A 12287-nucleotide genomic window follows, 5' to 3' on the forward strand; every position below is an offset into this window, starting at 1 on the left:
GCAGCTTGGACTTCTTCCTTCAGTACTATCGGTTCCTGATCCTATGCCACCTCTTGAAATGGGTGAATATCGACTAATTCCTTTTGGTATAATGACTCTGTATTCCTTCCATCTTCTTTTGATGCTTCCTGCATCATTTAATATTTTCCCCATGGAATCCTTCACTATTGCAACTCGAGGCTTGAATTTTTTCTTCAGTTCTTTCAGCTTGAGAAACTCCGACCATGTTCTTCCCTTTTGGTTTTCCATCTCCAGCTCTTTGCACATGTCATTATCATAGTTTACTTTGTCTTCTCGAGGGGCCCTTTCAAATCTTCTGTTCAGTTCTTTTACTTCATCAATTCTTCCTTTTGCTTTAGCTGCTCGACGCTGAAGAGTAAGTTTCAGAGTCTCTTCTGACATCCATCTTGGTCTTTTCTTTCTTTCCTGTCTTTCAGTGACCTCTTGCTTTCTTCATGGATGATGTCCTTGATGTCATTCCACAACTCGTCTGGTCTTCAGTCACTAGTGTTCAGTGCATCAAATCTATTCTTCAGATGGTCTCTAAACTCAGGTGGGTTATACTCAAGGTCATATTTTTGCTCTCGTGGACTTGCTCTGATTTTCTCCAGTTTCAGCTTGAATTTGCATATGAGCAATTGATGATCTGTTCCACAGTCAGCCCCTGGCCTTGTTCTGACTGATGATATTGAACTTTTCCACCGTCTCTTTCCACAGATGTAGTCAATTTGATTTCTGTGCATTCCACCTGTGAGGTCCATGTGTGTAGTCGCCGTTTATGTTGGTGAAAGAACGTATTTGCAACGAAGAAGTCATTGGTCTTGCAAAATTCTGTCATTCGATCTCCGGCATCGTTTCTGTTACCAAGGCCTTATTTTCCAACTACTGATCCTTCGTCCTTGTTTCCAACTTTCACATTCCAATCACCAGTAATTATCAATGCATCTTGAATGCATGTTCGATCAATTTCAGACTGTAGCAGCTGATAAAAAGCTTCTATTTCTTCATCTTTGGCCCCAGTGGTTGGTGCATAAATTTGAATAATAGTCGTATTAACTTGTCTTCATTGTAGGCGTATGGATGTTATCCTATCACTGACAGCATTGTACTTCAGGATAGATCTTGAAACGTTCTTTTTGACGATGAATGCAACACCATTCCTCTTCGAGTTGTCATTCCCAGCATGGTAGACTATATGATTCAAAATGGCCAATACCAGTTCATTTCAGCTCACTAATGCCTAGGATATTGATGTTTATGCGTTCCATTTCATTTCTGACAATTTTCAATTTTCCTAGATTCATACTTCATACATTCCAGGTTCCGATTATTAATGGATGTTTGCAGCTGTTTCTTCTCATTATGAGTCGTGCCACATCAGCAGATGAAGGTCCCAAAAGCTTTACTCCATCCACGTCATTAAGGTCGACTCTACCTTGAGAAGGCAGCTCTTCCCAAGTCATCTTTTGAGTGCCTTCCAGCCTGGGGAGCTCATCTTCTTGCACTATATCAGACAGTGTTCCGCTGCTATTCATAAGGTTTTCACTGGCTAATGCTTTTCAGAAGTAGACTGCCGGGTCCTTCTTCCTAGTCTGTCTTAGTCTGGAAGCTCAGCTGAAACCTGTCCTCCATGGGTGACCCTGCTGGTATCTGAATACCTGTGGCATAGCTTCCAGCATCACAGCAACACACAAGCCCCCACATTATGACAAACTGACAGACATATATATAAGGATATATATATAAAATGTATAATTAATAATGACTTAATGAAGAGAATGGGATAAGCATGATGGAAGATTAGGAGCACTTCTCTGCTTCCAAAAACTATTATGGCAGTCTGTACCCCAAAATTCAAGAGCTGACAAAGTAGATCTAGTTGGAGACTCTAGATGTACTCAGGGCAAAGATAAAAGGGTCATCAAATGCCATTCATTGCTCCTTTTCCCAGGCCTCTTGGAAAAATTGATAGAAATGAACACAATCTTGGAAGATATTCAGAAGTCTCTGGACATGTATTTAGAGACCAAGCGCCATATTTTCCCCCGCTTCTACTTCTTGTCCAATGATGACCTCCTGGAGATTCTGGGCCAGTCTCGCAACCCAGAGGCTGTGCAGCCACACCTCAAAAAATGCTTTGACAACATCAAATCACTGAAGATCCAGAAGGTCAATAGAAGTGGCCATGACGGGATGGAGGGCAGGGAAGGGATGGCGATGTCCTGGCATTCAAGGCTTTGAGGGGAAGGGAAAGGAATGTTAATTAGTGATTCTGGGTTATCATGGGATAGGACTTTTTAGAATTGGTAAATATCAAGGGGAAGGGAGAGGATCAGAAGTTACCCTGAAGAGTCTTCACTGCCCTCTATGGTAGGCAGATACCAAGAGTGGGCAGGCTGGGCCATTTTAGCTTCTCTTTTCTACAGGTTGGGGTGCCCAGCAGCAAATGGGAAGCTGTGGGAATGTTCTCGGGTGACGGCGAGTATATTGATTTCCTCCACCCAGTAATTTTGGAAGGGCCTGTGGAGGTGAGTTGTGACAAGAATCTAAGAACCAAGCTGATTCTCTTTCCTCTTAGAAAGTTTTCCTGGCTCCATGAAGAGAGAACATCTGTGAAGGGACCTTAGAAGTTTTTTTCCCCCTCCTACCTGCCATTCTTGGGAATTATAACCTCTGCCTTGAAGCTTTCTCCTGAAAATCAGACAGTCTGCCATCTAGCCTCCATTTCCCTCAGGGACTCAAGCCACCTCCTGCCCAGTTCCTGCTTTCCTCTTGGGCCCCAAACCCTGGAGTCTGCTTTCTTAAGTACCTTTTCTCTTGGGAATCTTGTCTCTGGGCCTAAGGCCAACATGTCCTGTTCTCTTCTCTCCCCCAGTCCTGGCTTGGTGAAGTGGAACGGACCATGAGGGTGACCCTGCGGGACCTTCTCAGGAACTGCCGCCTGGCCCTTAAGAAGTTCCTTAACAAAAGGGACAAATGGGTGAAGGAATGGGCAGGACAGGTGAGCTGGGATCAATAGAAATGGAGGAATAAGAAAGACAGAGTTGAAAGGGGAACAGCAGATATAAAGACAGAACCTTGGCTCTTACAAAATGCAGGCTTCTTGACCCCCTTCTGGGCTTTGGCCCTAGTATCCTACATCCCTGGACCCTTAGTTCCTGACCTTAGGGACATGCCCATTCTTCAGAGCAGATTAGGCATATTGAGAGAGGCCTGGAAGAAGCTGGGATTTGGGAGCTGGGCTGTGTGGGTGGCCAAGGATGGGGCTTTGGAATACAACCTCTCATCTGCCTCACATGCCCCAGGTGGTGATCACGGCCAGTCAGATTCAGTGGACAGCTGATGTCACCAAGTGCCTGCAGACGGCTAAAGAGCGGGGAGACAAGAAAATCCTCAAGGTCATGAAGAAGAAGCAGGTAGGGAGCCCTACAAGTAAGGAATTGGCTTGGAGTTAGACTTGGAGGGAGGGAGGTGATAAATGGAATCAGAATTAGAGATGAGCTGGTGGAATAGGGTCAGAATGAGGGCACTTTATAGTAGAAGTCCAGTGAGGTGCTGATGTGGGTGTTTTATAATCATATGATATTAGGTGTGATGATAAATTCTTTGGATGACAGGACACAAAGACACTTGGATAAATGAGAAGCAGACTTGTTGTTACTTATAGTTCCAAAGAGACATGCAAGGCCATATAGGGTGTTGTACTCAGTGATAGGATAACAGCAAGCTGGAGTTGTAGGAGATGCCTTATGTATGGCAAACAGGGAGGGCTTCCTGTGGATTGAATATTTTGAATAATTCTGTAGGTTCCAGGGCAGAGGGGCTATCCCTAGTTGTTTGGTACCTTGTGGTTTGGCCCTAGGGCAATTAGGGCAGGTGCATAGTGGCCCTGGAGTATGAGAGTTCGATGAGGGAAGTGTTGGAGTGTAGACTTAATCAGCTCTTCATGAAGGGGAACTGACCTGCCTCCAGCCAGGGCCTCAAAACTGGGTCAAGACAGCATTTGTGAAATACATACAGTTGGGTGTCAGGAGTTAAAATGGGTTGGGATTAGCATTGGAGTGAAAGTAGTGCGAGGTTGGAATGACGTAGGATTAGGCTTTCGTTGCACTGCTCCATCTGCCCTCTTCCCCACTGCCTCGTTCCACAGGTGTCAGTACTGAATAAGTATTCAGAAGCCATTAGGGGGAACTTGACCAAGATCATTCGGCTTAAAATTGTAGCTCTGGTGACAATAGAAATTCATGCCCGGGATGTGTTGGAGAAGCTTTATAAGAGCGGCCTCATGGATGTCAGTTCCTTTGACTGGATCAGCCAACTTCGGTTCTACTGGGAGAAGGTGCACATGGGCCAACTACCCACTCTCCTACCCTAAAACCAATCCTCATGCTCTAATTAAACTCACGTTCTCTAAGTACAATATCTTAACCCAACTCTTAGTTCTATCGGTACCCTAATCCAGTTCTTAGCTCAAGCTCAAATATCCTAAGTCAGGAATGAAATGTAATTTTTCCAATCAGTGCTCACTATGGATGTCACTGACCCTTGATCAGGACTCAGGACTCTTGGCACCTGCCACCAATGGATTGGAATGGTCATGCGGTATAAAACCCATTCTCCATCTTTGCCATAAACAATTCCCTCCTTCTAACTCTAAAAGTGAACTCCTAGTCTTCTAACAATAACCTCCCTGCCGTCTCTGTGCCTTACTCTCAGTCATCTCCCCAGCTCTAACTCTTTCTCTGTGCCCACCTCTCTCCTACCCGCCCTGTTTCCCAGGATCTTGATGATTGTGTGATCCGCCAGACCAACACACAATTCCAGTACGGTTATGAATACTTGGGTAACTCTGGCCGGCTTGTCATCACCCCCCTTACAGACAGGTGTGCTTTGTGGGATGGACCAGGTGGTTGGGGTAGGGGAGCGAATGCTGAGAGAAGGCTTCCAGGAATGACTCAAGTCCTGTCCTCAATTCCCAGGTGCTACATGACACTGACCACAGCATTACACCTGCACCGAGGGGGCTCCCCCAAAGGCCCAGCAGGCACAGGAAAGACTGAGACCGTCAAAGACCTGGGCAAGGCCCTCGGCACATATGTCATTGTGGTTAACTGCTCAGAGGGCCTGGACTATAAGTCCATGGGCCGAATGTACTCAGGTCTGGCCCAGGTCAGTATCCTCCTGCCCTGTCCCACGAGCCCCTTAAATGTCTTTTAGTCTCAGAAAATCAACTGAAGTCAAAATCTGGTTCAGTGTTTTGTAGCTTATAGATTGCATTGCCTTGGTTAATTCTTAAAATTAGGGAAGTCCCTTCATCTCCCCGAACTTCATTTTGCTATTTGAAAAACCAGTAGATTATATTTGCAAATCCAGTAGATTATGCCAGGGTTAAATAAGATAATGGATGTAAACTGTCTGGCACATCATAGATGTTCAATATACGCAAGTCCCTACCCCAGTATCTTCCCCACCCAAACTTTGTCTCTAGACAAAAGTTTCGTGGAAAGATCAGACCAGAAACTATAACTGTGCTACTCTGGTACTTCTCCCGCCTATTTTAGAGGCTTCCTCGTCTACCAAAACATTTTAAGGAAGGAATCTTAGCTGTCTAGTGCTTCTGTAACAGAAATACCACAAGAGAGTGGCTTTAAAGAACAGAAATTTATTTTCCACAGTTCTGGAGTCTGAAATTCCAAATCGGGGTCTTGGCTGTGTTGATTCCTCCCTTGTCAGTAGTGTGGGCATTCCTTGCTGCTTTGGTTCCTTGGAGACGCTTACGCGGCATTTTTCTTCCCCTGCGTCTGCTTCTGAGTCTGATCTGTTTGTTTGTAACTCAGAAGTGATTAGGTTTAGGATAAACCCCACACTGATATAGTCTCATTAACATAACAAAGAAAACCCTACTCCCAAATAGGGTTACATACAAAGGTATAGGGGTTAGGATTCCAACACATATTTGGGGGGCACATAATTCAATCCATAACAGAAGGGTGTGTTACTCAAGCTTCTAGTTCCTCCCTATCCCAGGATACCTCTCTTGCTCCCAGTGACTCTACCTCCCACCCCACAGACTGGAGCCTGGGGCTGCTTTGACGAGTTTAACCGCATCAACATCGAGGTGTTGTCGGTGGTGGCCCAGCAGATCCTGTCTATCCTCTCGGCCTTGGCTGCCGGGCTCACTCGTTTCTATTTTGAGGGTTTTGAAATAAATCTGGTGTGGTCCTGTGGGATCTTCATTACCATGAATCCTGGTAAGGGTCAGGAAGTAGATGGGGCTGGGGGGTGGGGTGGGCAAGAATTGAGTGTCCAGGGCAAATAACAGTGCGTTCTCCCCTTCCCCTCGCCCCCGCCCCCCCCACCAACGTATTTAGCTACCTGGAATCTGGCTAAAGACAACAAGGGTGGGAGAAGGATTCAATGTACAAATTTCTGGGAGAAGGGGAGGAGACCTTATTGCTCTGACTTGATAAAGGGATTAACAACTGCTTATGTGTTTTCTTGTGTGTGTATATGTTTTTTTTTTTTTTTTTTTATGTAGCCCCAGGTCCCTGGTGGCCCAAATGGTTAAGTGCTCAACTACTAGCTGAAAAATTGGCTGTTCGAACCTACCCAGAGGTGGTGTGGCAGTTAACATGCTCAGCCTGGCAGGCTACTTCCAAAAGGTCACAGCCTTGAAAGCCCTATGGAGTAGTTCTAGTCTGCACACATGGGGTCACCGTGACTCAATAGCAATTAACGACAACAAGCAATGTTCTCCCATTGGGCCATCTCCCGGAGTTCTGGTCTGTCTGCCATCCCTTTTGCTTAATGGGAGAATGTCCCCAAAGTGCAGGGCCTAGGGCCTCTCATTACTGTTCCCTGGAAACAGCTCTGGGAAGGGTCTAGGGGAGAACAGGCATAGGAAAGGGTTTAAGTATTAAAGAATCAGAGAAACAGCTGGGATTTCTATTAGGACTGTTGTAGAGTTATACATAGAACTTGGGGAGATGAGAAATCAAGAATTCTGTGATTTGAGTTTGAAAAGAGGCCATGGAGAAAGTAAGGAGAGGGCTAGAGATAAGAAAGCAGACCAAAGTGGAATGGGAAGAGCCAGGGCTGAGATGAGAAAGGAAGCCATTTTGGAGCTGGAATTAGGGAGAAATCTAAGATCTGGACTTAGCGATGGAGCTAGGGTTAGGGAAAATGGGAGTGATTGGGAAGCAAGTCAAGATGAGGAAATATATAGATTCTAAATAAACGGCATTGTTTTTTAGGCTATGCTGGTCGCACAGAGCTTCCTGATAATCTTAAATCCATGTTCCGTCCAATTGCCATGGTGGTGCCGGATTCTACCCTTATTGCAGAAATAATTCTCTTTGGGGAGGGCTTTGGCAACTGCAAGGTATTCGTATAATTCTTTTCTCTAATTATTTTATTTCCCTTTCCACCGTTATTCCCTGGCTAGAGGAACCCCCCTGAAGGCCTCACAATTAACGTATTCTACTAGGAATTTAGAATGTTCTCAGTGGGATATGGACAAAAAAACCAAAGAGACGGAGGAATTCAGAGGAGGGAGGTGTTCCCTCTAAGGATGTCACTAATCAATAATGGTACAAGAAGACTGGCAAGATCTTTTCTTGAGGATTGTCCACCAAGCACCTCCTAGCTGCTAAAGGGAGCCCCTGGGTGGTGTAACAATTAACATTTTCCACTGCTAACCAAAAGATTGGTAGTTCAAGTCTGCCCAAAGACACCTTGAAAGAAAGGCCTGGTGGTGTACTTCCAAAATATCAGCCATTGAAAGCCAGATGGAGCACAGCTCTACTCTAACGCACATGAGGTCACTATGAGTTGGAATTGACTTGAAGGCAAATGGTTTGGTTTTACCTACTTAAAGTCCCAGGACCTAGCTTCTTGTATTCGTCGCTGTCCCAGGATGAACAGAGGGATTTGTGGGGAGACAGGTTCTTTCTTTCTCTGTTTTGGTCCCTAGATTCTGGCCAAGAAGGTGTACACGCTTTACTCACTGGCTGTGCAGCAGCTCTCCAGACAGGACCATTATGACTTTGGCCTACGTGCCCTCACTTCCCTCCTGCGCTACGCTGGCAAGAAGCGCCGCCTACAGCCGGATCTGACTGATGAAGAGGTGGATCAAGGACACGGCCCTTGGACCATAACCTCCATTGTCACTAGTCCTATGTGCCTTCACTGAAGTTTTTCCGGTTTTTACTTTCCCCAGATTGGGATTCCCACCCTTCTGCCTCGTCTCCTGTCTTGCCTTAGTTCTACCTGCTGTATTGTAAAGACTAACTCTGGCGTATCCATTATTCTTAGCTTCTTCCTCTAGCCCCTTTGGAGAGGAGGGCCTAGTGAGTACTTAGGCACTGGTTTCTTAAGCCTGGGTCTGTCTTTGCCATCTAGGTTCTGCTGCTCTCAATGAGAGATATGAATATTGCCAAGCTAACTTCAGTTGATGTGCCACTGTTCAATGCCATCGTACAAGATCTGTTCCCCAGCATTGAGCTGCCTGTCATTGACTATGGAAAGGTATTTGTTCCTTAATACTCTCTCTAATCTCGTATGTGAGGGTGGCTTTGGGAACAGGAAACTTGGCTTCTAGGCTTTGTTCTGCCATTCACTAGACAGTTAAACTCTCTAACTTCCTTATCTATAAAACGATATGTTGTTGTTGTTACTTGCCGTCAGGTAGATTCCAACTCATAGCGACCTCATGTGTGCAAAGTAGAACTGCTCTATAGGGTTTTCAAGGCTGGGACCTTTTCAGAAGCAGATTGCCAGGACTGTCTCCTGAGGTACCACTGGCTAGGTTTGAATCACCAACCTTCCAGCTAGTAGTAGAGTGCTAAATCATTTGTACCACCAAGGGACTGTAAAATGATGTAGACCTATTCAAACATTCTACCCTCTGACCACAACTTCCTACCCCCCTGACTTAACTGCTCAAGTACTTCCACTCAATAGTCCTTTGACTTCATTAAGACTGCTAATCCATTGGTCTTTCCACTTTTCCTATACCCATTAGCCTTCTCCTGCCTCTACTTCCCTCCTTTTTCAGGAGAGACTGGTAGGAGTTGCCTGAAATGTGAGAACAGTGGAATCGAAGGGTGGAAAGGAGGGCTTTAGGAAGTACAGGAACTTTCTTCTCTGGCAGCATGGTAATCTAGATATTCTGGATGAGTCTTTCAACTGAAACCACTAAAAATATAAAAATACATCTTGTAAAATGCATTGCTAAGCTGGCAAGAAAGAAAGAATTCTGGGGTGGGGAGTGGAAGTAAAAACAGGGACTCTGGGAGGTAAGTGAATACCAAATCTAGTGTTCTCCCTGAAAATTTTTGTTGAACTTAAGGCTCTGGGCATAGGAGGTAAAGCCTAGGGACAGCCCAAGTTTAGAGGTGTAACAGGAAACCTCCGATTAGACCTCAGTGCGCAAGGTGAAAACACTCACAGTAAATGGGAAAATGAGACACCGCCCTGCCGTTAGAAGGTTACATATAATAAAGAAGGGGTAAAAATCTCCTCTGAGATTTCTTAGCCATAAGCCAACCCTCGCATGGTTTATGGTTATAAATTTTCCTGTTTAATCAAAAACAAAGAAAAACAAAACCTTTCAAGCTTAGAATTTCTACTGTATAATCCAAACAAACTCAAGCTTAGAATTTAATTTTAAGTATTTCCAAGTTGGTAGTGCCCCCTAGGTGACTGGCAGAGAATGCAAATGATTTCTGGAGGAATGCTACTTCCACTTCAGCAGACAAAAAAACGACTTCCCACAGGTAAAAGTCCAAGAAAAATGAGCAGCTTATGGTAAAAAAATCACAAAAGGAAACAAGATACCATGAATGGAAGCCAGAACAACAGACACCAAAAAAAAAAAAAAAAATCCACAAAGACTTCAGATATTGCAACTAATAACCACAGAATTTAAAAAATAACTACTTTGCTTTCATTCAGCTTTTTAGTTCTTCACCTTTATATATGAGCAGAAAACTAAGGCTGACCAGACAACTGAGGAAAGCCTCTAACATGAAAGAAGTGGAAAACAAATAGGAAAAAAATTAGAGAAAATAGATAATGCAGAGATGAGAAAATTTTCTAAAAAATCTACCACTAGTATTCTCAGAGATAAGATTAATACATTGTATTCGTGATACAAGTGAAATGCTATTTAAAAAAGAAAAAAATATTCCAGAGAATAGAGCAAAAGGGGAAAAGAGATAAGACTGAAAATCCAGTCTAGAAAGGACAATATCCAAATAATAACCCACTGCCGTCGAGTAAATTCTGACTCATAGTGACCCTAAAGGACAGAGTAGAACGGCCCCGTAGAGTTTCCAAGGAGTGCCTGGTGGATTCGAACTGCCGACCTCTTGGTTAACAGCCGTAGCACTTAACCACTATGCCACTAGGGTTTCTAAAAAGGAAGAACAGAGAAAATGGAGGGGAGTGAAAGATAAAAAATAATTCCTGAAGAATCTGTAGAACTGAGGATATAAGTTTCCAAGATTAAAGGGTCCACAAATGATCTCTGACGAGCACAGCAAATGGATAAAATAAATCGTTCCCAAGGTCCATCACTGTGAAATTTCAAAACGGTAGGACAAGGAGAAAATTTAACAAGCTTCCAAAAAGGGTTACAAAAAAAAAGAGGTGACATACAAAAGATCAAGAATCAGAATGTTACGAACTTATTGGTCTGACAGAGACTGGAGAAACCTGGAGAGTATGGCCCCCAGACATCTTTTTAACTTAGTACTGAAGTCACTCCTGAGGTTCACCCTTCAGCCAAAGATTAGACAGGTCCATAAAACAAAATGAGACTAAATGGGCACATCAGCCTAGGGGCGAGGATGAGAAGGCAGGAGGGGACGGGAAAGCTGGTAAGGGGGAACCCAAGGTCAAGAAGGGGAGAATGTTGACACATCATGGGGTTAGCAACCGATGTCACAAAACAATATGCATATTAATTGTTTAAGGAGAAACTAATTTGCTCTGTAAACCTTCCTCTAAAGCACAATATAAAAAAATGGCAAAAAAAATCAGAATGTTGAACTTCTCAATAGCAATATTGAATCTATCAACAATAGGGAAGCTTTCAAAATTCTGAAGCAAAATAATTTCTAACCTTGAATTCTATACCCAGCCAACCTGTCATGTAGGAGGTAAGATCAGAGACATTTTTAGATATTCAGACTGTCTCGCTCCAAAAGGAAAAAAAAAAACCCTCCAATATATCCTATCTTAGAAAGCTACTAAAGGATGTGCTCTATCAAAATGCAGGAGCATACCAAGAAAGAAGAAAATAGAGGGCACAGAAAACAGAAGATTTCGTATAAGGGAGAGGCGAAAGTAATTCTTAGAATGACAATTGTGCACTGGGCAAAGAGAGAAACCAATCCAAGTTGGAGCAAATCCAAAGGCTTTGGGAGGACTTCCTTAAGAAGAAGAAATAGATACCTGATGTGAATAAACATTTTGAAAGATTTAGTCAACTTGCAGACAGTTTGAAGTTGAGTTAGTTATAACTATATTAAAAACCAAGCAAACAAAAACACAGCCACTGTTAAACCTTAGAGAAGAAAAAAAAAAAAAGGCTATGCAGGAAAGGAACGGTAATCATAGCATACATTGAATAGTATACGTTATTATCATAATACTAAGTATTGTTTACATGAGACACACCTAACATATAAAGCAAAGGGTTAAGAGTCAAAGGTAGAAAAGACATATTGGGCAAATAATAATTAAAGGAAAGCTGGGGTAGCAATATCAGCAAAATAACTTTAAGGCAAAAAACATTAGTAGAAATAAAGAGGTCATTTTGTACTAATAATAAAATGATCAATTCACCATGAAAATAAAACAATTAGTAATGTAGCCTCAGACTTCTGCAGACTTTTGCAGAATTACAAAGAGGAAAAGACAAATCTACCACCATGGTGGAGACCTTAACACATTTCTCTCAGTAACTAACTGATTGAGCTGACTAAAAATCAGTTAGGTTATAGAAGATTTGGACAATACAATTGCCAACCTTGATTTAATAATAGTATATAATAATAATAATATAGATCATTGCATTCAAAAATCTTTCGGCTCAAGTGCAAATGGAACATTTATGTCAAGGCCATAAATCTGCCTCAAAAATTGCAAAGAAGTTTTTTGAACCACATTTTCTGATCAAAATGTTGTAACTATACTGATACCAGGCAAAGGCTAGGGCAAAAAGAAATATCAAAGGTAAAGGAGGGTATTTCCTAATGATAAATGGGCGAATCCATAGAAAG

General features: G+C 43.1%; 1 protein-coding gene across 1 annotated transcript in view; it reads left to right on the forward strand.

Annotated features, from left to right (window-relative positions):
• Nucleotides 1-12287, forward strand: part of DNAH2 (dynein axonemal heavy chain 2) — a 150015-nt gene that overhangs the window by 70620 nt on the left and 67108 nt on the right. The window contains exons 30-39 of the mRNA XM_064270359.1: nucleotides 1952-2169; nucleotides 2427-2528; nucleotides 2876-3001; nucleotides 3306-3416; nucleotides 4151-4339; nucleotides 4780-5169; nucleotides 6071-6251; nucleotides 7254-7381; nucleotides 7973-8125; nucleotides 8401-8526. Of these exons, the coding sequence (XP_064126429.1) occupies nucleotides 1952-2169; nucleotides 2427-2528; nucleotides 2876-3001; nucleotides 3306-3416; nucleotides 4151-4339; nucleotides 4780-5169; nucleotides 6071-6251; nucleotides 7254-7381; nucleotides 7973-8125; nucleotides 8401-8526 (1724 nt within the window). The remainder of the gene's footprint in view (nucleotides 1-1951; nucleotides 2170-2426; nucleotides 2529-2875; nucleotides 3002-3305; nucleotides 3417-4150; nucleotides 4340-4779; nucleotides 5170-6070; nucleotides 6252-7253; nucleotides 7382-7972; nucleotides 8126-8400; nucleotides 8527-12287) is intronic.

The sequence above is a fragment of the Loxodonta africana genome, chromosome 18 (assembly GCF_030014295.1).
Source record: "Loxodonta africana isolate mLoxAfr1 chromosome 18, mLoxAfr1.hap2, whole genome shotgun sequence".
NCBI lineage: Eukaryota > Metazoa > Chordata > Mammalia > Proboscidea > Elephantidae > Loxodonta > Loxodonta africana.